The sequence below is a fragment of the Capra hircus genome, chromosome 12, assembly GCF_001704415.2.
Source record: "Capra hircus breed San Clemente chromosome 12, ASM170441v1, whole genome shotgun sequence".
Taxonomy (NCBI): Eukaryota; Metazoa; Chordata; class Mammalia; order Artiodactyla; family Bovidae; genus Capra; species Capra hircus.
Genome location: NC_030819.1, coordinates 52274292 through 52300146, shown reverse-complemented (window position 1 = coordinate 52300146; position 25855 = coordinate 52274292). Strand labels below are relative to the sequence as shown.

Below are 25855 nucleotides of genomic sequence, written 5' to 3'. Positions count from 1 at the left end.
CAACAAAGGTCCGTCTAGTCAAGGCTATGGTTTTTCCAGCGGTCATGTATGGATGCAAGAGTTGGACTGTGAAGAAAGCTGAGTGCCAAAGAATTGATGCTTTTGAACTGTGGTGTTGGAGAAGACTCTTGAGAGTCCCTTGTACTGGAAGGAGATCCAACCAGTCCATCCTAAAGGAGATCAGCCCTGGGTGTTCATTGGAAGGATTGATTTTAAAGCTGAAACTCCAATACTTTGGCCACCTGATGCAAAGAGCTGACTCATTGGAAAAGACCCTGATGCTGGGAAAGATTGAGGGCAGGAGGAGAAGAGGACAACAGAGGATGAGATGGCTGGATGGCATTACCGACTCAATGGACATGAGTTTGGGTAAACTCTGCGAGTTGGTGATGGACAGGGATGCCTGGCGTGCTGCAGTTCATGGGCTGGCAAAGAGTTGGACATGACTGAGTGACTGAAATGAACTGATCCTCATGGATGTGAAGTATATGTGTGGGCATTTTTCTGCATTTCCCTGATGACTGATGTTGAGTATCTTTTCACGAGCTCACTCATGAGTATCATCTGTGTATCTTATTTGCAGAAATGTCTATTCATATCCTTTGCCCATAATTTAATTGGGTTACTTGTCTTTTTGTTATTGAGTTGTAAGTGCTCTTTATATATTCTAGATAAGATAGTTCCTTATCACATATATGATTTATGATTTATGAATAGTTCTAATTCCAGGGGGTTGTCTTTTATTTTCTTGACAGTATCCTTGAAGCACAAAAGATTTTAATTTTGATAAAGTCCAATACAGCTATTTTCCCTTTGGTTGCTGTGCTGTTGGTGTAAGACCACTACTTTTTGCATCTGCTTGGGTGGTAAGTTTTTGCATGAGGACCTGACTCATAAGGCTATTTTTTGCTCTTCCTTTGGGCCCAGAGTTTTAGCTATCTTCTGGCTTCAATACAAGCCCCAGGACAAGCACCCGGCATCTGTCAAATGCCTGGTTTTGTGGGCACATGCTGGTCAAGTGCAGTGAGGGCCCTCCATCTGTCATGACTTGGAGCGTGGATTCTGGCAGCAGAGTCCCGGACATGGCTCCAAGTTGTGCCTCGTACTGTCTATGCAATCTTGCCTGAATAACCTTAGTGACAAAGCTCAGTTTCTTCATTTTTAAAACACTGTGAACACTACAGAAAATAATTCATGTAAAGTGCTTCTCTGTTAAATTGTTTCAGTCCTGTCTGACTTTTTTGCAACTCTATGGACTGCAGCCCGCCAGGCTCCTCTGTCCATGGGATCCTCCAGGCGAGGTTACTGGAGTGGGTTGTCATTTCCTCCTTCAGAGGATACAGAGTGCTTAGCCACTAAGTAATACATGTCTGCTGCTCCCGTAATGCTGCTGGCCCTGGTCAATTCACTTTTGCCATAGAACCTGGGTTCCAGGTGAGCTCCAGGATTCCTTGTCTCTCCTTTGGCTCTGCTCTGTATTAAACACATCCTCCTGGCAGTCATCTGGTCTCTTCCCTGCCTTACCTCCTGCAGCAAGGCCTCTTCGCTCTCTAACAGACCACCACTCGGCCCCAGTGGGTCCCAGTTTTCATCACCACTCTGGCTTCCAGCTGCCTGTTTTATCTGGCAGGTCCAGCCAATCGTTACCCATAAGCACTTAAAACTTTAAAAATCCCTCCTCCTGGGCTTTGTCTCTCCACCTGGCCCAGGTGTGGTCTGCTTTCTGTCCACGGCCTGGGTTCCTTTCCGCTGTGTACATTTAAGGTCTCCAGCGTCACACGAGTCCACCCCTAGTACCCCTTCTGCCTCTCCCTCCAGCCCGCTCTGTTGCCTCCTACACCTACCTGCCTGTCCTCTCGGCCGTTTCTGAAATGACACATGTCCACCCCAGGGCCTGCGTCCACAGACACCTCAGCTTTTCAGCATCACCCAGCCTGATGACCCACTCTGATCCTGCCACCTGCCTCTCTTCTCTGTTCCTGGGGGGCACACCCAGACCCCTGAGCTGCTGAAGACTTTCTGTTTTCCCCAGGAACCACCAACTTCTACCTTTCTGCACAACTTCTTATTATTTACTATGCAGGTATCATTCAAACCATATTAGGATGTAAGCTGCCCATGGGCCGCAGTCTTTGTCTCCCTCCCAAAAGCAACACCTGGCAGCTGCCCCACAAACACTGCATAAGTGACCAGCTGGACGGTGGTATTTGCATTTCTCTGATCATATGGAGGATGGCCATTTTCCTAGCATCACAGGCCACATGCACTTCCTCTTTTGTGAGCTGCCTTATTCTTTCATCCCTTTGTCCATCTTTTCTTTCTTATTGACTGGTGAGGACTCTGCAGATTTTTGTGACACTGAGCCTTGGTTACTGGCGTATCTGTTTGATCCTAACCCCCCACCTGTCACCATGCAGGGCGCGCGGGAGGCCCGGGAGACAGAAAAGCCGTGAACCTCGGCAACCTTGGATGTCAGCAGGCATCCGCGTCTGGAAGGGAACCAGAAAGAAAATCCTGCTCAGAATAACGACTTGATCTCCCGGGGAGGACTGGCCACGTACCCAGGCAGGCAGTCCCCGCAGACGGCGTCGCCGGTGGCCGAGCAGTTGGCCTTCTGGAAGCGGCTCAGCAGGGCGCAGTCCAGGCACGGCTTGCACTTCTGAGAGCCCCAGTCCTCCTTGAACCTGTGCGGCCGGCACTTCACACACTGGGCGTCCTCCCCGTAGCCAAAGCCACATTCCTGTGGGGATGAACAGACAAGAGATGGCTATTCAGACCCCGCAAGTGTGAAAAAGGAGGACGACGAGATACGACGGGGAACCGGGCTGGTAATTACCCAGCGCCCGCCTCCCTGCACACAAAGGCCCCTCTTTCAGCGGTTCCCATGTGTCTCCCTGCTAATAATCTCTCTTACGACCAGAAGTATACTTTGTCATCCACTTTATTCCAGCAGCGTGAGCATTTGAATACGAAAGGCTCTCTGCCTCCCGCTGCTGAATTATCGCGGCTTAGGGCGCAATCAGGCACTTTCTTCTCTAACTCGGCCGGTCGTCTGAGTCCTCGGAAACTGGAGTCAGGGAAACAGGCAGACACACACGCACTTATCAAGGCAGAAAATAAGTGCTTTGGCAAGTACTAGAGTGCAAGGACAGCTGCATATGAAATGTCAGAGGCTCACAAGCCTAGAAACCTATCCAGTGAACTGCCTTGAAATATTCAGCTGTTTGTTATCATCGTTTAAACACTGAGTCTGACTCTTTTGCAACCCCATAGACTAATAGCCCACCAGGCTCCTCTGTCCATGGGATTCTCCAGGCAAGAATACTGGAGTGGGTTGCCATTTCCTTCTCCAGGGGATCTTCCTGACCCAGGGGTCAAGCCTGCATCTCCTGCGTCTCCTATATGGGCAGGGAGGTTCTTTACCACTGTGCCACCTGGGAAGCCCTGGCTGTTTATTGCTGTCTGATAGAAGATGCTTATATGACACCTAAAAGAACACTACACACACACACACACACACACACACACACACACACACACTCACATGCACACACACACACAACATCTTTCTTATCCATCCCTCTGTTGATGGACACTTAGGTTGCTTCCATACCTTTGCTATTTTAAGTGGTACTGCTATGAATACTGAAGTGCATGTATTTTTTTGAATTAGTGTTTTTGTTTTTTTCATATGTACCCGGGAGCAGAACTGCTGGGGCACAAGGTACAAGACCTACACCATTTAATTCCACAGCCAGACTTCCTATTATTATACTGTGGGCTTTTCTGGCAGTTTATCTGACATGTACACAGGAGGATGTCTGAAGAGTTACATATCATAGTTAAACTGACTATGTGATGGTTTCTATAGAACTGCTGCTGCTGCTAAGTCGCTTCACTCATGTCTGACTCCATAGATGGCAGCCCACTAGGCTCCGCCGTCCCTGGGATTCTCCAGGCAAGAACACTGGAGTGGGTTGCCATTTCCTTCTCCAATGCATGAGAGTGAGAAGTGAAAGTGAAGTTGCTCAGTCGTGTCCGACTCTTCGCGACCCCACGGACTGCAGCCTACCAGGCTCCTCCATCCATGGGATTTGCCAGGCAAGAATACTGGATGGGGTGTCATCACCTTCTCTGTTCTATAGAACACTGGCCATTAAAAAGAAAATCAGGCAGCAGCTCATAAGCTGCACACAGAGCCCCACATGAGTGTGTGCCAGGGGCCCACGTGGCCCCACACGAGGGTGTGTCAGGGGCCCACACGGCCCTACACAAGGGTGTGCCAGGGGCCCACGGGCAGCCAGAGGGGCAGTGGGACTCAGGGCTCCCCTCACAGCCTCAGCTCTCTCTTCTGGGAACCATGGAAGCCAGAACACAGGTCCAGGGAGGTCAAAATCCTCATTTCTCCATAACATTTACACATTCAATTTCTCCATCCATTCAGTTCAGTTCAGTTCAGTTGCTCAGTCGTGTCCTACTCTTTGCGACCCCATGAATCGCAGCACGCCAGGCCTCCGTGTCCATCACCAACTCCCGGAGTTCACTTAGACTCACATCCATCGAGTCAGTGATGCCATCCAGCCATCTCATCCTCGGTCGTCCGTCCCCCTTCTCCTCCTGCCCCCAATCCCTCTCAGCATCAGAGTCTTTTCCAATGAGTCAACTCTTCCCATGAGGTGGCCAAAGTACTGGAGTTTCAGTTTTAGCATCATTCCTTCCAAAGAAATCCCAGGACTGATCTCCTTTAGGATGGACTGTTTGGATCTCCTTGCAGTCCAAGGGACTCTCCAGAGTCTTCTCCAACACCACAGTTCAAAAGCATCAATTCTTTGGCACTCAGCTTTCTTCACAGTCCAACTCTCACATCTATACATGACCACAGGAAAAATCATAGCCTTGACTAGACGGACCTTTGTTGGCAAAGTAATGTCTCTGCTTTTGAATATGCTATCTAGGTTGGTCATAACTTTTCTTCCAAGGAGTAAGCGTCTTTTAATCTCATGGCTGAAGTCACCACCTGCAGTGATTTTGGAGCCCCCCAAAATAAATAAAGTCTGACACTGTTTCTGCATCTATCTGCCATGAAGTGATGGGACTGGATGCCATGATCTTAGTTTTCTGAATGTTGAGCTTTAAGCCAACTTTTTCACTCTCCTCTTTCACTTTCATCAAGAGGCTTTTTAGTTCCTCTTCACTTTCTGCCATCCATATTTATATACAAAGACAACTAATTAAAAATTAAATCAAAATCAACAGACACACATACAAAAATATACAAATGAACTTAATTATAAAACAGACATAGACTCACAGACATAGAAAACAAACTTATGGTTACCAAAGGGGGAGGTGGAGGAGAGGGACAACGTTGGGGTTAACGGATACACACTACTGTATATAAAATAGATAAATAGCAGGTTCTACGATATAGCACAGGGAACTATACACAATATCTTCTAATAATCTATGATGGGGAAAGAATCTGAAAAAGAATAGGTATATATGTATGCCTGAATCTCTTTGCTGTACACCCGAAACTAACACGTAAATCAACTACACTTCAATTAAAAAACAAAAACCAATACAAAGAATAGTATTGCCTGTACTCAGTAAGGAACTCAATAAAGGGTATTAGCAATAAGGCTTCAATCCACTAATGAACTCATGCACATTTGGGAGGAGGGGCCCCTTCGTCCCCCTTGCAGCTCCTCTGTCCGTCTTTCAGATGTGTCTTGAACAAGCACAGCAAAGAGCTGGGGAGAAAAACAAAGCAGGAGGTCAGCCCCTCCTCAACCCTGAGGGCTCCAGCTGGACAAAGCTCTGACCCGAAGGCGGGGGAGGGCGGGGCAGGAGAAGGGTGGAACCGGGGTCTTCCGCATTGAGGCAGATTCTTTACCATCTGAGCCGTGAGGGAAGCCCCAATTCACAAATTAGAATCTCTTTAAAACTGTTAACAGGGATTCTTTTTTTTATGGGGGTGGAATGATGAGGTGTTTTCAGTTCTCATGACTCCGTAATGATTTGATTTTCGTACAGAAAGCAGCTGTAGCAATCAGGAAAACAGCACAGATGCACATCTAGAGAGTTCTTAGGATGTGTGCTTGGTCTCAGTGGGGTGGGGGGGAGCCCCTGCTATTTGGGGGGCTGAGCCTCTCAGTGTGATCTGCGTTGGGACCACATTAGCTGCAGAGAGAGCCGGGCATCCCAAGATTTTCTTTTGGCACAGAAGGGCACCTCCCACCCCGTGCCCCCAGCATCAGGGATCAAAGCATGTGACATCCGGGGCGGGGCCTCAAGCTCAGCATCCCCGTCAAAGGTCCCTGGCGCCACAACTGCAAAATCGCTCTTGGATGCAGGCGGCTTGGACTGCATGGGTCTCATATACAGGTTAACAAGAGGGGAAGGAGAAGCAGGGAGAGGAAGACAAGCAAAACAGAGGGAAAGAGGTAGGGGTCCGTGAACTGGCAGCACACCTCTGAAACGCTGCTCCCCTGGCCAGGCTGACACAGCAGAATGGGGGTATTCTCCTACACTGGAGATAAAGACACATGGGCCACTTGCCAGCCAAGTTACTCTGGGAACTCTCTGACCCTCAGCTGCTTCATCTGTGAGAGGGGATAATCACCCGGCCCTACAGGGTTATTCTGAGAAATAAACTGGAAAACATATAAAGCCTCCAAACTAGAAATCAAGCACTAGCATCCAGGCAAAGAAGGGAAACCAATGGCTTTTACTTTTCTGGATACTCTACAGTCCAAGTTTTCTTGATTCCAGTATAATAAAGTCTCACTGGGGAACAAAGGGATCTGCAGACCCCAGTTTTTCAGGTGACTTCAAACATCACTTTGAAGTACTTTAGCCACTTGATGCAAAGAGCTGACTCACTGGAAAAGACCCTGATGCTAGGAAAGATTGAGGGCAAAAGGAGAAGAGGACGACACAGGATAAGATGGTTGGATGGCATCATTGATTCAATGGACATGAGTTTGCACAAACTCCAGGAGATGGTGAAGGACAGGGAAGCCTGGCGTGCCGTGGTCCATGGGGTTACAAAGAGTCGACACGACTGAGAGACTGAACAATAACAAAAGCATCACTTTTCATCTAAAACATTTTTACTGAATAAAAATCTGTTTAAAATTAGTCTCAACTACTTGCTTTTGAAAATGGGTACACAAAATAGAATTTCACCTTTCCTGATTGAATCCACTGCTGCATTGCGCTATAGCACAAAGAACCAGGCAGCTCTGGGCCTGCAGGGGCTGCGGCTGTGTTAACGCCCTTGCCAGGCAGTCAGCTGCTCTCCCTCTCCTCTGCCGGGCATCACTGTCCACAGCTACTCGCTTCCTCTCCCCATTCCTGAGAAACTGGGTAAATGATCCGACTTGAAAGAATACACACAGGGGTGTTGATAGTCCCATCTCTCTTGAGAAAGAACATATACTTTAGTGTCGGAGAAATCTTTGTGCTTCTTTTTTGATTCTTGGCTGTATTCTAGAGTGTATATCCCACATGAGGACTGTTGGCCAAAGAGTTTTTGCCATATATCGCTGTGTGTCATTTACATGGCATTAGATTTCGTAGAATGAGGATTTCATGATTTTTTTTTTTTTTTTTGGCTCATTCTACACTGGACCATCTAGAGATGGGAATACCAGACCACCTAATCTGCCTCTTGAGAAATCTGCATGTAGGTCAGGAAGCAACAGTTAGAACTGGACATGGAACAACAGACTGGTTCCAAATAGGAAAACGAGTATGTCAAGGCTGTATATTGTCACCCTGCTTATTTAACTTCTATGCAGAGTACATCATGAGAAACGCTGGACTGGAAGAAACACAAGCTGGAATCAAGATTGCCGGGAGAAATATCAATAACCTCAGATATGCAGATGACACCACCCTTATGGCAGAAAGTGAAGACGAGCTAAAAAGCCGCTTGATGAAAGTGAAAGAGGAGAGTGAAAAACTTGGCTTAAAGCTCAACATTCAGAAAACGAAGATCACGGCATCCAGTCCCATCACTTCATGGGAAATAGATGGGGAAACAGTGGAAACACTGTCAGACTTTATTTTGGGAGGCTCCAAAATCACTGCAGATGGTGATTGCAGCCATGAAATTAAAAGATGCTTACCCCTTGGAAGAAAAGTCATGACCAACCTAGATAGTATATTCAAAAGCAGAGACATTACTTTGCCGACTAAGGTCTGTCTAGTCAAGGCTATGGTTTTTCCAGTGGTCAGGTATGGATGTGAGAGTTGGACTGTGAAGAAGGCTGACCATCGAAGAATTGCTGCTTTTGAACTGTGGTGTTGGAGAAGACTCTTGAGAGTCCTTTGGACTGCAAGGAGATCCAACCAGTCCATTCTGAAGGAGATCAACCCCAGGGTTTTTTGGAAAGAATGATGCTAAAGCTGAAGCTCCAGTACTTTGGCCACCTGATGTGAAGAGCTGACTCACTGGAAAAGACTCTGATGCTGGGAGGGATTGGGGGCAGGAGGAGAAGGGGACGACAGAGGATGAGATGGCTGGATGGCATCACGGACTCGATGGAGGCCTGGCGTGCTGCGATTCATGGGGTTGCAAAGAGTCGGACACGACTGAGCGACTGAACTGAACTGACACTGGACCAAATAATATATAGAAAGAAAAAAGTGGGGCTTCAGCTGTATCATAGGCTTCCTTAATAACTGGACATGGCTCACTATTTCCGCCTGGCGTTCACATGTTTTACTGGCAGCAACAGCAATTTTCTTTGGTGTAGCACTGGGTGAGAGGTTGAGGTAAGGCTTTGTATCATTAGCATCATAAAACAGTACCAAAATGTACAGAGCAGGAACCATGGGTCATACTTGTACAGAGATTGATTATTTGGGTGAATTTTATTCAAATAGCTCAACTGATAAAGAATCCTCCTGCAATGCAGGAGACCCTGGTTCAATTCCTGGGTCAGGAAGATCCACTGGAGAAGGGATAGGCTACCCACTCCAGTATTCTTGGGCTTCCCTTGTGGCTCAGCTGGTAATGAATCCACCTGCAATGCGGGAGACCTGGGTTTGGTCCCTGGGTTGGGAAGATCCCCTGGAGACGAGAAAGGCAACCCACTCCAGTATTCTGGCCTGGAGAATTCCATGGACTGTATAGTCCATGGGGTCACAAAGAGTCAGACATGACTCACTCACAGACATAGAGAAGTGTGGCTTCCAAGGTGAAGGAGGAGGGGAGCGTTGGACTGGGAGTTTGGGGTTAGTAGATGCAAACTGTTATATACGGGATGGATAAACAACAAGGTCCTACTGTGCAGCACAGGGAACTATATTCTGTATCCTGTGATAGAGCATAATAGGAAGGAATACGAAAAATAATGTATATATCTCATATACCTGAATCACTTTGCTACACAGCAGTAATTACCACAACATTGTAAATCTTCAATAAATTACTTCAATAAATACTTCAATAAAATTTTTTAAAGTATATATTTTCTCTAAAGTATTTGCCATTTTTAAAACAATACTATTTTAATACTATTTTTAAACTTTTAAGAATAACATCACAGCTTGCAGTTCATGACAGCTTAAGTGTGTGAAGTGACCATTTCATGCACTGAATTAACTAGACATCTTGAATTAACTAGAAATTCAGAGCAATTATTTCCAAAGAATTACTGTACAACGTCCAAGGCAGCAACCACTTTTAGAGCCAATTTGTCGTATTTCTAAAGCACCGTAAACAGACAGATGCCATAATTATTTGAAATCCAGGCTATAAAGTAAACAGCACATAAATATTAAATTATATCCCACTATAAATGTCTACTGTGATGTTTTTATTTCATTCAGTGAAACAAAGTGGTTGGAGTGCCTTGAAATCTTCCATATTAAGCTCAATAAACAACCCATCCTTCATTTGTAACTTCCTGCCCCCCACCCCCAGACAAACACTACAGCCAGGTTTGCGGAAACCTCACAGACACACCCTTCTTGTGTGTGTGCATGTGTGTACAACCTGAGTGCATCTGCCTGTCTCAGGGCATGGTGGCAGTGTTCAGGATACAGGTCTCACCACTGCATCCCAAGGGCAAGCTCTCCGCCCCGGGTGAAACTCACTGGTGAGGACTATGTGTTACACTAGGGCATCTAACCAAAATAGCATCTGATCTTTGGGGTTTTCCCTCATGACTCTGGGCTAGTAGGGGGTGATTTCTCTAGTAAAGTGCTTTCTTTGAGTACAGAGGTAGAAGTATGGACGGGTCTCTGAAGAGGAGGCAGGGAGCAGGCTGCCTGCGGTGGATCTGCTTCCTCTTACCTTTGACAGACCCTCCACTTGGTCAAACTGGACAAGCTTCTCTGAGCCACTTTCTCAACTATGCCCTGTTCTTAGGTCTGGTCTTGAAGAGCCCAGGTGTCTCCCATTCTCCACACATGCCTATTCTCCGTATCCGACCAGCTCTCCTCACCCTCCCCACCCACCGGTGATGTCTGATCGTCTGCCCACCTTCAGCAGGAATCCCCCCGTCTGTTTAGCTGGGACGCACATTCCCCTGATGCTTCCTCTTCGGGAGTTCCCACCCCAATCCCTATCCTGCTCCTGGGCGCTCGTCCCCCACATGTCCACCTGGATTTGAAACTGAACCCAGTTGTAGGCTGAAGTCTCTGATGCAAAAGCTCCTGAACAGAAGTTCTTTTTTGCTTTAACCTCTGACACATCCCAGGTAGCCCTGAACTCTCCCTCTGACCCTTTTATTAGAAGGAGTGTGTGTGTGTGTGTGTGTGTGTGTGTCTGACATGGAGTTATGTGGAAGGGAAGAGTGAGTCAGTCACCAGCCTGGGCTCTAGAATTAGTGACATGTTTTAGCTCAGTTGGTAAACAATCTGCCTAAAATGCAGGAGACCCCCGGTTCGGTTCCTGGGTCGGGAAGACCTGCTGGAGAAGGGATAGGCTACCCACTCCAGTATTCTTGGGCTTCCCTTGTGGCCCAGCTGGTAAAGAATCCGCCTTCAATGCAGGAGACCCTGGTTCGGTTGCTGGGTCAGGAAAATCCCCTGGAGATGGGAAAGGCTACCCACTCCAGTATTCTGACCTGGAGAATTCCATGGACTGTATAGTCCAGGGGCTCACAAATAGTTGGACATGACTGAGTTTCCCTTCACTTTCACTTTTGTTTATGGAGGACCATTTCCCATTGATATCCATGCTAGAAATGCATGGAGGCTTCAAGACAATACTATGGCCTTTATTTTTTAAATTATGACCTGCTGGAGACAAGGGTTCATTCCTGAGTTGGGCAGACCCCTGGAGAAGGGAATGGTAGCCCACTCCAGTATTCTTGCCTGGAGAATCCCAGGGACGGAGGAGCCTGGCGGGCTACAGTGCTCCTCGGCTATGAATTCCCACCTCTCCAGGATGTATGCAGAGATGACCCCCTCCCCCTGTAAAATCCCACCACAGTGCACCCCACACCTGCTGCAAAGGTTCTGAGTCACCCCTGTTCCACCATCCTCAACAAGAGGCACTGAGTAACTTTTCTTTAGCAGTAGTTAAGCCAGTGTGTAATAAAGAACTGCCTGCTGTTTAAGATGGATGAACAAATATTGTGCATTTTCCTAAAGTGTATTGTTATTATTACTATCACTACTACTGCTGGTGCCATTATTTAACTCCAGGGAGCAAGCCTGTAAAGGTCATGGCAATATTTCCCAGTCGGCAAGGCCAAGCCTTCCTCCGGGGAGGGCGGGGATGCACGGAGCGGCTGCCTTGTCTTGGTTCCGAGGCGGCAGGAGGCTGGACCGAGCCGGCGACCACGGCTCTGTCACTCTGCCCAATATTTTTAAGCCACACTTGGTGGCTTTCCAGTAGCAAAATGACTCAAAGTAAACAGTCCTCAGATCCCCTTCTCTCCTCCCTCCTCTGCAAACCCAGAACTGAACAAAAACACAAGTGGATCCCACTTACATGCTGGGGGAGCAGGCCCCCACCCCCAACAGGGGAGATCCTCCCAGACCACGAAATGTCCCGGAGACACACTCTGGGTGCTCGAGTCGAAAGCACTATTTATTTGTGTGGCCAGTGACTATTAACTTGGGTTCTTTGAACTTTAAAAGCTCAACTTGGACGGAGAAGAAGTTATTTATAGAGAAAATCTAGGGCACAGAAATGGGAAGGACAAAATAGATTCATGTGGCCAGTGTTTAGAAATCAGCTTTTTAATTTCCTTTAATAAAACAACACCAAAGACACAAAGACGCATCCCCCCACTCCAAACTTTTGGTTTGTGAAAACCCGCAGTTGAGTTTTTCTAAAGAAAAATGACAAGCTAGAGCTTGTTAATATCTGCCAAACATCACTGGGCTCGATTAGGTATAATTAAACACAAATAAAGTGAGCAACAGTGTAATTAAATGGCAGAAATGAATACTTTTATGCTTGAAAATTACACTAAATTTTGTGTAACTTTGTTCATAGGATGAAAACAATTTTCCAAGAGGGAGACGTCTTTAAAAATAGGAATCCCCGCATAGACTCGCATAAACTCTTGTTGTTTACAAGAGTCAATTTTTTCACATTAACTAAAATCATCCCAATAATTGCTTAGCAAAGCTTACTTTGAAAGCCATGCCAGAGACTTGAAGTCTGTTTCCAGAGGCTCATGCAAAAACTAGTTTCCTGATTTACTGCTGAGAGGCGACCGTGTTAAAAGCTCACTGTTGGCATCAACACTCAGTGCGGGGGAAGGGCTGGGCAAACTCGAGATGGTGAGAATCCAAGTCTAATGTGGTCACTTCGGGAAAACAAAAATATCATCTCCCACACATCCCAATGCTGTTTGCTCTCATGAGCCCCCAGGACACCACCTGACACTCACGCACACGGTCCTGGGCAAAACACCGGCGGGGCTGTTCACAGAGCCGCGGAAACCACACAGGGTATTTTTTGCATCAGAAATAGGAAAAAGACATTATTCATTATCTTTATCATAGACTCTCAAAAACTAAAACCTAAACCATGCAGTGGGGGAGACAGTAAATATGGCTCAAGGGAATAAAACCCTCAAAACAGACTCCAAATGGTTCCATGACTTACCACATTATTTTCCAAAAGATTCAGGAAATCTACTTCCTAAGCTGAGTTACTAAAAAGTCTTTTTTTTTTCTTTTGAAGATTTCTCTTTTGTTCCCCATTTAAATTTCTCCTTAATTGAGTTTTTAATTTTAAATAACAGAGTTTGAGCTACCATTTGCATGGATCATACATTGCTGATCAAATGTGCTGTGCCGTGCTTCGTCATTCAGTGATGTCCGACTCTTTGGGACCCCATGGACTGTAGCCCCCCAGGCTCCTCTGTCCATGGGATTCTCCAGGCAAGCATACTGGAGTGGGTTGCCATACCCTCCTCCAGGGACTCTCAACCCAGGGATTGAACCCAGATCTCCCACATTGCAGGCGGATTCTTTACCCTCTGAGCCACCAGGGAAGCTGATCAAATACATTTGTCTAATTAAAATAATTAAAATTTGCATACAGGTTACTTATGTATCAGTATATGTTATGTAGAATATTGATTACATATACTATAAATGTAATATACACTGTATATGTATTTATATTCTATATTAGCTGTGCTGTGATAAGTCTCTTCAGTTGTGTCCAACTCTTTGCAATCCCATGGACTGTAGCCTGCCAGGCTTCTCCCTCCTTAGGATTCTCCAGGCAAGAATACTGGAGTGGGTTGCCATTTCCTTCTCCAGGGGATCTTCCTGACCCAGGATTGAACCTGGGTCTCCTGCAATGGCAGGCAGATTCTTTACCACTAGTGCCACCGGAGAAGTCCCTTATATATTAGCTATGTAATATCAATTATGTAATGCTAATATAATACATATTCACACATACAAATACGTAGGTGCACTTAAGTGTTTGTTTACCTTAACATACCTGAGATTACAGTGACCCACTGATAATAACCACTATCATGGTTCCATTAATGCTACATGAGTACTGAAATGTATTAATTTGTTGTTACGACCATGTTAAGACTGGCTTGTACGTTAGTACAACCACGTTAGTACTGGCTTGGCCAAAAGTCTCGTTTTGGAAAAGCCAGAATGAACTTTTTGGCCAACCCAATACTATATCATGGTAAGTAACAAAATGAATATGAAATTTTCTTAAAAAAGGGCCTAAATGAGAGAGATGGTGCTTGGGGCTCTAGGGCGGGGTGGGAGGGGGGCGGATAACCTGGGAACCAAACAGGCTGCTGAGATGTCCCTCGGCACAGAAAGCCCGGCCAGGTACGCCATGGCCTGGCAGCGACAGGCAGAGGGTGACCCCAAGGGGCCCCACCACCCTCCCCACGCCGTCACTCATGAACAGCGGTGGTGGACACGCCGGCTAATCTCTGTGTCTCTGGTTCCGCATCTGTGAACAGGAGCAGCTAGACTCCCCTCTTCAGACCTACGCTGTGGGGATTTCTGGTGACACACACGGAGATCACCCAGAAACTGGCTCGTGACGTCAGCCACCACTGTCCACTCTCGTTGTATGATCGGTATCAGAGTCACAGGGACAGACATTTTGAGAGAGAGGCCTTAGTTTTTATAAGACACACTCTGCAGAAGCACGTAACAGAAAGTATACACACGAAGTCTCCAAACAAGTACTCGTTTAAAAAGTGGCCAAAGACGGAAGGGGTGTCCATCTCAATGAGCCACAAGGATCTTATGGAACCTGGGGCTGCAGGGTAGACGCCTTACACTCTCACTACCAGTAGGAAGTGAAAAGCGGTCGGAATGGTTGTTCCGTGACCAACACCGCAGGTGAGCGGAGAGCATAGCGCCCCGGGCGAGCGCTCCCCACGGCTGGCAACAAGCCCCTCTGCGTGTCCTAAGGGTAGGGACCTAACCATGGGGGAGGAAGCCAGACACCTTGCGAAGAGGCAGGGCTGAAAGCTTTCCAAAGAAAATAATAATTAGGAGTAATAAAACCACAGATGGAAATTTTAAGTATACCTGCTCACCCAACAAATTTCCAAGCTTGAGTTTTAAAATACAGATACATGTTTGCAATTCAAAGAACTGCATGACCCAGACTTTGTTATTTTAGAGAGACACGATAGTAGAAAATAGAAGTTTTAAATTATGTTTAGTACAGCAAAATACATTATATAGTAATGTTAGAAGAAAGATTATTTCAAAGCTCTATGCTTGGTGAAAATGCTCCTTTTAAAATTCTTAACATGAAGGAAACTTTGGTTGTGGGTATGGATCATTTGATCCAGCTTTTCTACTTTTTCATAACTAATCTAAAAGCATTTATTGTGCTTTTAAAATATCAAACACCACAGGTAACCAAACTGGTAAGCCTCAGTTAAAAAAGCAAAGATGTTTGTACTCATCTGCTTCCCTACAAATGAACAGATTCTTCCTCCAAATTATGTATTGAATATTCCAAGCAGAAAGCAATTAGATTATTTAGAAATGTTGATACATAACAATTTTAAAAAAACTTAGTGAAAAAAATTTTTTTACCTCACTTTGAAAAACTTGGAAGTGACTCATTAACCAATTGAACATAATTGTTGATTTAAGTGATTTATCTGATTTTAATATACTCAGAACTTTTCTTTCCTCTGAAAGATATATGTTCTTGCTAAAAATTTAATAAAATCAGCCTGGAAGGAAAAAACTGCAAATTCATGGGTAGGCAGTTTGGAGATTTCTAGTTCCAAAGTAATGGCTTATATTAAAAAAAAAAAAACCAAAAAGCCTCATATCCTTTGCCTTGATTAATTAATGGGGAAATAAAAATATTTTTTTAGTTCCATTGGTATGTTTGACTCCTTTGCCTTTCTTATATTTTACAGTTTAGAGCCTGAGCAAGATTCACTTGCTAATTTTATTTACTAAGAGCTAAAACCAAACTAAAAGACTTGGCAAACATATTTTTAGTAACACACCAATCACACATTCATTAACTTTTATATTACTAGATTTTACCTTTCTTTCCAAGTGGCTTAGATGGTAAAGAATCTGCCTGCAATGTGGGAGACCTGAGTACGATCCCTGGGTTGGCAAGATACCCTGGAGGAGGGCACAGCAACACACCAGTATTATTGCCTGGTGAATCGCTATGGACAGAGGAGCCTGGCGGGCTGCAGTCCATGGGGTCACAAAGAGTCAGACATGACTGAGTGCCTAAGTACCATGTACACTATGTACTAGCACTTACTTTCCAAAACCTATTTGAGGTTGACCGATCTGTTCACTCCTCTAGCAAAGACACACTAAGTGTCTGTTAAACGGAGCTGGGCAGTCTGTGTAGACACTGAGGGTGAAAGCTGACCAGGTGCCTGCCTGCAGGGTAGATATATCAGGACATGTAGGAACACCCTCAGCGTATGTAAATTTCTGCTTCCGAGTGGGTCTTCAGTTCAGTTCAGTTCAGTGGCTCAGTTGCATCCAACTCTTTGTGACCCCATGGACTGCAGCACATCAGGCCTCCCTGTCCATCACCAACTCACACAGCTTTCTCAAACTCATGTCCATTGAGTTGGTGAGGCCATCCAACCATCTCATCCTCTGTCATCCCCTTCTCCTCCCGCCTTCAATCTTTCCCAGCATCAGGGTCTTTTCCGATGAGTTAGTTCTTCACATCAGGTGGCCAAAATATTGGAGTTTCCACTTCAGCATCAGTCCTTCTAATGAATATTCAGGACTGATATCCTTAAGGATGGACTGGTTGGATCTCCTTGCAGTTCAAGGGACTCTCAGAGTCTTCTCCAACACCACAGTTCAAAAGCATCAATTCTTCGGTGCTCAGCCTTCTTCACAGTCCAACTCTCACATCCACACATGACCACTAGAAAAACCATAGCTTTGACTAGATGGACCTTTGTTGGCAAAGTAATGTCTCTGCTTTTTAATATGCAGTCTAGGTTGGTCAAAGCTTTTCTTCCAAGGAGCAAGAATCTTCTAATTTCATGGCTGCAGTCACCACCTGCACTGATTTTGAAGCCTCCCAGAATAAAGTCTCTCACTGTTTCCCCATCTATTTGCCATGAAGTGATGGGACCAGATGCCATGATCTTAGTTTTATGAATGTTGAGTTTTAAGCCAACTTTCACTCTCTTCTTTCACTTTCATCAAGAGGCTCTTTAGTTCTTCTTCCCTTTCTGCCATAGGGTGGTGTCATCTGCATATCTGAAGTTATTGATATTTCTCCTGGCAATCTTGATTCCAGCTTGTGCTTCATCCAGCCCAGCATTTCTCATGATGTACTCTGCATATAAGTTGAGCAAGCAGGGTGACAATATACAGCCTTGACATACTCCTTTCCCAATTTGGAACCATTCTGTTGTTCCATGTCCAGTTCTAACTGTTGCTTCTTGACCTGCATACAGATTTCTCAGGAGGCAGGTCAGGTGTTCTGGTTTTCCCATCACTTAAAGAATTTTTCACAAAATTTGTTGTAATCCACAGTCAAAGGCTTTGGCACAGTCAATAAAGCAGAAGTAGATATTCTTTTGGAACTCTCTTGCTTTTTTGACGATCCAATGGATGTTGGCAATTTGACCTCTGGTTCCTCTGCCTTTTCTAAATCCAGTTTGAACATCTGGAAGTTCATGGTTCACGTACTATTGAAGCCTGGCTTGGAGAATTTTGAGCATTACTTTACTAGCATGTGAGATGAGTACAATTGTGTGGTAGTTTGAGCATTCTTTGGCATTGCCTTTCTTTGGGATTGGAATGAAAACTGACCTTTTCCAGTCCTGTGGTCACTGCTGAGTTTTCCAAATTTGCTGGCATATTGAGTGCAGCACTTTCATAGCATCATCTTTCAGGATTTGAAATAGCTCAACTGGAATTCCATTGCCTCCACTAGCTTTGTTCATAGTGATGCTTCCTAAGGCCCACTTGACTTCACATTCCAGGATGTCTGGCTTGAGGCAAGTGATCATACCATTGTGGTTATCTGGGTCATGAAGATCCTTTTTGTATAGTTCTTCTGTGTATTCTTGCCACCTCTTCTTAATATCTTCTGCTTCTGTTAGGTCCATACGATTTCTGTCCTTTAATGTGCCCATCTTTGCATCAGATATTCCCTTGGTATATCTTTAATTTTCTTGATGAGATCTCTATCTTTCCCATTCTATTGTTTTCCTTTGTTTCTTTGGATTGATCACTGAGGAAGGCTTTCTTATCTCTCCTTGCTATTCTTTGGAACTCTGTATTCAAATGGGTATATCTTCCCTTCTCTCCTTTGCGTTTAGCTTCTCTTCTTTTCTCAGCTATTTATAAGGCCTCCCCAGACAACCATTTTGTCTTTTTCTTTTCTTTTCTTGGGGATGGTCTTGATCACTGCTCCTGTACATTGTCATGAACTTCCATCCATAGTTCTTCAGGCACTTTGTCTATCAGATCTAATCTCATGAATTTATTTCTCACTTCTACTATATAATCATAAGGGATTTGATTTAGGTCCTACCTGAATGGTCTAGTGGTTTTCCCTACTTTCTTCAATTTAAGTCTACATTTAGCAATAAGGAGTTCATGATTTTAGCCATAGTCAGCTCCCGGTCTTGTTTTTGCTGACTGTATAGAGCTTCTCCATATTTGGCTGCAAAGAATATAATCAATCTGATTTTGGTATTGACCATCTGGTGATGTCCATGTGTAGAGTCTTCTCTTGTGTTGTTGGAAGAGGGTGTTTGCTATGACCAGTGCATCCTCCTGACCTGCATCGTTTTATACTCCAAGGCCAAATTTGCCTGTTACTTCAGGTATCTCTTAACATCCTAGTTTTGCATTCCAGTCCCCTATAATGAAAAGGACATCTTTTTTTCGTGTTAGTTCTAGAAGGTCTTGTAGGTCTTCATAGAACCGTTGAACTTCAACTTCTTCAGCATTACTGGTTGGGGGCATAAACTAGGATTACTGTGATACTGAATGGTTTGCCTGGTAAACAAACAGAGATCACTCTGTTGTTTTTGAGACTGCATCCAAGTACTGCATTTTGGACTCTTTTTGTTGACTATGATGGCCTCTCCACTTCTTCCAAGAGATTCTTGCCTACAGTAGTAGAGTGGGTTTCTGGAATCTAATATTTCAGGGACATCATTACCTTCACTTTTACTGTTTTTCCCTTAATTTGTCCTGGACATTTTTAAAATGAGGAAATGGATCATAAATACTAATAAAAAGAGTACACAGAGCAGAGTTATTCCTTGCTTCCTTTTGTTGCTGTTAATGAAATAAAGTTGGACAGCTATTGCAACAATCAGGGAAAATTACTCCCTAATGAAAAATACTTCTTCTGGCTATCCATGGGAAATTATGAAATATGGAAACTACTATCAGTTAACCTCAGGAGATGAGTTTTTTTTAAAAAAACATTGGAGCTTAGAAACATAGAAACTTCATCTTCATTCTCTAGATAAATGATGAAGGTTAGTGAATGGTTTCTTAGAAATGACTTAACTCATCTCTTCAAATCTGTGAGTTTTCATTCAGGTTTAAGAGAGATTTGGAAAATGAAGAACTCTGAGGGGTAGAAACACCGCTACCTTCCTCCCAGGTGTGACTGCATTCTTAACACTGCTGAAAGATCCCAGATATGCAGTCTGCCATTAAAAAGGACCTTTTTACAACAGACAGGGATTAAAAAACGTCAGTCAGGGTGCTCCAGTTAACTTCACTTTGCAGAGTTCAAAACTCAGCCAGTTTCTGCCCAGACGGACGGCCCAGGAGGCTGAAAGCCATCGCATATTGAACACAACACCCAGACAGGCCATCCACCAGGAATTACTTGTGGAATGCATAATTCTTTGTTTCCCGATGTTTGCAGATCATCGATCAAAAATCTATGAGTGACAAGACTCAACTTCAGAGAACAGTGGACTGTAGGGGAAAGGACTTCTCTTCGAAAAATCACTTAAAGAGACATTTTTTGTTTCTTTTCTAACAGGAAGATCTTGGTGCATTATTTAGAACAAAATGATACATCAATTGTCCACAACTGGTAACATCTTCGGAAGACCAGTCAATAAAGCAAATGGGTGCATAGCTTCCAAGGTGCTCAGGACAGAGAAGGGCCCCAGAACACCCAAGATGCTGCGTCTACCCTCTTAGAACACGGCTGACTCACAAGCAGTCCTGAAGATGAGTCTATTTATGATGTTCCTGAAAGGTGCTTATACTCAGCATGCTGCTGCTGCTAAGTCTCTTCAGTCATGTCCGACTCTGTGTGACCCCCTGGACTGTAGTGCACCAGGCTCCTGTGTCCCTGGGATTCTCTAGGCCCAAACACTGGAGTGGATTGCCATGCCCTCCTCCAGGGGATCTTCCCAACACAGGGATCGAACCTGCATCTCTTACGTCTTTAGCATTGACAGGTGGGTTCTTTACCACTAGCACTACCTGGGAACTCCATACTCAGCATGGGAAAAATAATAATCACACTGGCATTGTCACAAGAATGTTCAAAACTCTGGCTTGGAAAACAACTGCTCCCTTGGAGCCTGGTTACTTAACACACTGTTGGACTCTGTTCCTTGACTAGCAATGGTAACCTTCATCTTAAGAAAAAGAAGGCCCCGTAAATAGGAGCATTAACATATTCTGCTATCAATGCTTTATTTTTAAATCATTAGTAGAATGTTGATTCTTTTTAATTAATGCAAATAAACCTTAATGATTTTTTTTTCAAGGAGATTGTTTCAGGGCTTCTCTAGTGGCTCAGCGGCAAAGAATTCTCCTGCCAATGCAGGAAACAAGGATTCGATCCCTGATCCAGGAAGATCCAACGTGGTACAGAGCAACAAAGCCACAACTATTGAGCCCAAGTTCTAGAGCCTGGGAGTAGCATGACTACTGAAGCCTGTGTGCCTACAGTCCGTGCTCTACAACAAGATAAGCCATTGCAGCTGACAGCCTGCACACTGTGACTAGAGAGCAGCCCCGACTCTCCGCACCTGGAGAAAAGCCCAGCAACGAAGACCCAGCACACACAAGAATAAATCAACAAAATTACTTTAGAAAATTATTCTATTGACGTATAGTTGATTTACAGTGTTAATTTCTGCTATGTCATGGACTGATTCAGTTTTACACATATATACATTCTCTCTCATGTTCCTTCATTATGGTTTATCGCAGGATATTGAATATTGTTTCCTGTGCTACACAGTGAGACCTTGCTGTTTAATGATTCTATTCTTTTAGCAAAATATGGTAAATGTTAAAGTGTACAGAACTATGACATTTATTGAGTTATGGTTACCAGAATCGACTTCTTTTGTCTCAGTGAGACACATGAATCGAACGTATTGAGGAGGGAATTGTGCAATACTTGGCTAAATGATGAAATCATCACCAGTCATCAACTGAAAAAGAATTCAGCTGATAAGAATGCATTAGAAAAAACACCGACGTGGGACTTCCCTGGTGGTCCAGTGGCTGAGAATCCACCTTGCAGTTCAGGGGACCCATGTTCGATGCCACGTGCTGCAGAGCAACTAAACCTGTGCACCACAACTACAGAGTTCTCAAGCTGCAGCAAAAGATCCCTCGTGCCACAACCAAGACCTGAGGCATCCAAGCAAATAAGCAAATAAGCATAAATAACAAACACAGGCGTGCAACCATCCCACGCGCCCAGCAGTCACCTTGGACAACTCCATGCCTGGCCCACACTGCTTGCACAGAACACAGCTTCCTGACTGGTCCCTGAATTCCTGCTGTCCACAGTCTCCTGTTTCACAAATCACTTCACATGCCTGAAAAAAACACGTTTCACAAAACGTTATCTTAAGGTGAGGTAATTCTGTTTGTCACAAGAAGGGAACAGTATCTTCAGTATTATCGACATAACCACTGAAGGTAAACATTAATTCAGTTTCCACTTTAGGAAGGAAAACCACTTTCTGGAAAAGTCAGCGAAACAATTCAAGCCCGAGTTCTCTCTCTGCTTCTGAATGAGAACTCCCCTTTTCTGGAATCAATCGCCATCTTCTTCCTACACATTTGTGAACCCAAGGTAAAAACTGCTAGATGCTGGTCTCTTTTCTAAGTGAGAAGATGACTAAAAGAACAGTTATGCAGAGACCCAGGGTACTTCTTCAACTGGAAAAATTCTGAATTTAGAAATAATTTTTTTGATTTTTAATATAAACATATTCAGCTATAATGAATTGAATAATAAATAAATAAATGGAATATATAGACTGGCCTCAAGAACTCTGCTACTATCTTTTAGACATATCCAACACCCAACTTTGATGCAGAACTTTCCATCTTTTCAGTTGAATTACATTTACTTAGAGGCCATCATTCAAAAAATTCTGACAATATTGAGATCAGCAAAATTCCTGATAATTATGATGATGACAAAAATGGCCAAATCCTCTGCTCTTCAAAGTAAAACTGTTGCTTTCCTATTGATTGCCATTTTGCCACTTAATTGGGACCTAACAATATCCTTTTTCTAAAAATTGAAGTATTGGTGATTTTCAATGTTGTGCTAATTTCTGCTGTATCGCAGAGTGACTCAGTCATATGTACATATTAACACATATATATGTATGCATAAATGCTAAGTCGTTTCAGTCGTGTCTGATTCTTTGCAACCCCATTGACTGTAGCCCGCCAAGCTCCTCTGTCCATGGGATTCTCCAGGCAAGAATACTGAAGTGGGCTGCCACACCCTCCTCCAGAAGATCTTCCCAACCCAGGGATCGAACTCACATCTCTTACGTCATTGCATTGGCAGCAGGTTCTTTACCACTATATATGTATATACTTTATTTTTTAATATTTTTTCCATTATGGTTTATCACAGGATATGAACATAGTTCTCTGTGTTATACAGTAGGACTTTTTATTTATCCATCCTACATGCAACAGTTTGCATCTGCTAACCCTAACTCCCCATTCCATCCCTCCCCCTTGGCAACTGAAAGTCTGTTCTCTATGCCCTTACAATATACTTTGGCTCACAGCATAGGTCTTAAATGGAAGGACTATCTACTTTGCAAAAACAAAGGTTGTAAGTTATTTTCAAGATACAGACTTTATTTCTTATTTTACCTAAAGACAGTTAAGTTCATCTTCTATGCACTCATCCTGCAAAAGTATGTATATCTGCTTCTTAATAGCCGGTGTTTCATTAAAAAGTATTGGAATTAATAGAATCTCAGACTGGTGACAACATTCAGCTCAAACTCTCATGCCAAGCAAGGGCCCCCTCAGTAATATTCCTGATGCTAATTCTGTTGCCCTAAATGAAAACTGAGAGCTTCAGGAGGCATGGGCGGAATAGGGACTGGAGTGTGTAATGCTCTTTACACGGAAGTGCATAGAACGGGCTTTAGTGGTGACAGCATGGGCAGTTATTCAGTACAAACTGCCTCCACTTGAAGCAAATATCTACAACAATGTCATCCAACCTCCTTAAATAAAATCCCAGCCTTATCCTCTAGAGCAAGCAGGAGGGAGAATTCAAGGTGAGGTTCAAGATCATAATTTGGGGCTAAAGGTCTAGTAATCACCTCCAGCCTCTCTTAACCACACTTGACAACCAGTCTTAGAGGAAAGTGTAAGTCGCTCCAGGAGTCACCTGCCTGTGAGCCCATGAAGCATCATTATCCTGGGGCTACAAATAACGCCATGACTTGATGATCTCATCGAGACTGAAATAAATAAGCGCAATTATTGCCACAAAAGTCAAGACCCAACAGCAACCTCTGACTTATTAATTCAATGCAACAATGATAAAAGGAATTTGAAGGAAAAATTTGAAGATATGGGGGTAAAAATGGGAAATAGATTGGGTACTAGTTCTATGAATTTTCCCCCTACATTCTTATGAAAGTAAACAGTTGACTTACCAAACAGGCTAGTAAAACTACAACCGTGAAAGATTTCTGTTGCCTGAGTAGCACCTTTGAAGCCATTGCTCTTATTAAATGTATTTCTGGTTGAAGAGCTCTAAAAGAGAAGAAGATACAGTTAACGTTAATACGGGAGTGACTGTGCTTTGTATTTACCACACAGTGCTACCATTTACTATATACACTAGTAAAACATAATACTATTTAGTATGTTAGTAAAACAAAATATTATTTAGGTTTTAAAAAGAGCTCATCTTTTCCAAAGATAGCAGAGATAAATATTAAACAATTCTTTAAAAATTTAGGTTATGAGAACTGAAGCTTTATTAACCTACACGGTACATAGAAAACACCTCCTGGCTCTGAATTCCTAGGCTACACATGCCTTTATTTTCTTTCTGTCCAAGCCTCTACAGTGTCAACTTCACCCAGCAGAAAATTACATTCAAACTTACAGAAACTTCCCATTTATATGGGTTTAGTCATATAGGATGATACCGTTGATAAAATAACTAACACACGCTAAGCACATAACGCCATTCTTAGCAGAACTCATTTCATCTTCACAACTACCTTAGAAGGTGGATGCTGTCATTATCCCCATTTTAGAGATGAGGAAACTGAGGCTAATTAAGGGCTGAGTCACTTGCCTCGGGTCACACTGGTGGTAAAAGGCAGAGCTGGATGCCAACCCCGGTGGGTGGCTCCAGTGTCCCCATGACAGACACCATGAAATCAACCTGTTCCATTTAATAAAAACTGCATGCTTATGCCTCAGATCTTGAGCTTCACTAAGAAGCAGGAACAACTAACATCTGGCATTTGCGAACTCTTCCCCAAACCAGTACAGCGCAAATTATCTACTAGCAGAAAAATGAGCATTTATTAAAAAAAACCTAAAAATCATTTATAAGTGATGAATTGGAGGCACTACCCTGACACTTCAAGAAGAACAAACAAATTAAGCCTCTTTCTCTTTCCCAAATGTAGAGACAAGTGTGTTTTGTTTTGTTTTTACAGACTCATGCAATGTCAAGAGAAGAGATTTATCTGAACATTTTTAAAAAGTAAAGACTCATCTGTTCCCTCCACCAATCAGGCAGAGGAACAGTGGTTCAGTTTCTAACAAGAACTCAGAGCAGATAGCCTGACTACTTGGAAAGAAACCAGAGCAAAAATCAAACAGCTCAAGAGAAACAGCAACAGTAACAACAAAGGAAGCAGGCCGAGCTGAGCAGGCTGCCGTCCCAACTGTGGACCAAACAGCCAGCCGGGGGCACCCCACCCCCGCCAGGAGACTGTCAGGTGGTCATCCCAGCTGCCCGAGCAGGTCCAAACATCAGTGCAACAAAAAGTCAGTTTTAAATTTGGTTGAGTGACTAACCCATTTTGAGTGAATTCAAACAGCTCTTTTTTTTCTTTTCCTGCTTCTTGATCATAGCTTTCCCCACCCACCTTGCATATCTCAAAATCATCCAGCAATTACCCAACCATGCAACCTGCTGCTGTGTAGACACAGGATAGGGGTCAGAAGATAACATCACATTCCCTGAATGGTATGCTTCAGGCTGTCTCTTTCCCAGCAAGGCCCTCAATTTTTTTTAAGATAAAAAGAGCAAAACCTATGTGGAATTAAACTAACGCAGAAAAGAGGCTATAAATACCAAAGTATATATAGAACACGAGGAATAAAGAGATTGCTAGGGTCTGTGCATCGTTGTTATTGTTCAGTGGCCAAGTCGTGTCTGACTCTTTGCAACCCCATGGACCGATGCACACCAAGCTTCCCTGTCCTTGACTATCTCTCGGAGTTTGCTCAAACTCATGTCCATTGAGTCAGTGATGCCATCCAACCATCTCATTCTCTGTCATCCCCTTCTTCTAGAGTCTGGGAATAATCAGTCTACAGTTGAGCATCTAATTAGGACAGATAACTCTACTGGGGCATGAGGCTAATCACTGTGGAAGGC

The 25855-nt window shown here is 44.0% G+C and overlaps 1 protein-coding gene across 5 annotated transcripts in view; it reads right to left on the bottom strand.

Moving 5' to 3' along the window:
• TNFRSF19 (TNF receptor superfamily member 19) overlaps positions 1 to 25855 on the bottom strand; it is a 96452-nt gene that overhangs the window by 48847 nt on the left and 21750 nt on the right. For 4 of the 5 annotated variants that reach the window (XM_018056557.1, XM_013968223.2, XM_005687562.3 and 1 more), the window contains 3 exons: positions 23883 to 23982; positions 21663 to 21773; positions 2562 to 2740 (listed from right to left, as the gene is read on the bottom strand). In XM_018056557.1, coding sequence (XP_017912046.1) covers positions 2562 to 2740; positions 21663 to 21773; positions 23883 to 23948 — 356 coding nt within the window. In that variant the 5' untranslated portion in view covers positions 23949 to 23982. Of the gene's footprint in view, positions 1 to 2561; positions 2741 to 21662; positions 21774 to 23882; positions 23983 to 24458; positions 25054 to 25855 lie in introns of those variants that run through there. The other variant, XM_018056559.1, reaches the window with a different exon arrangement.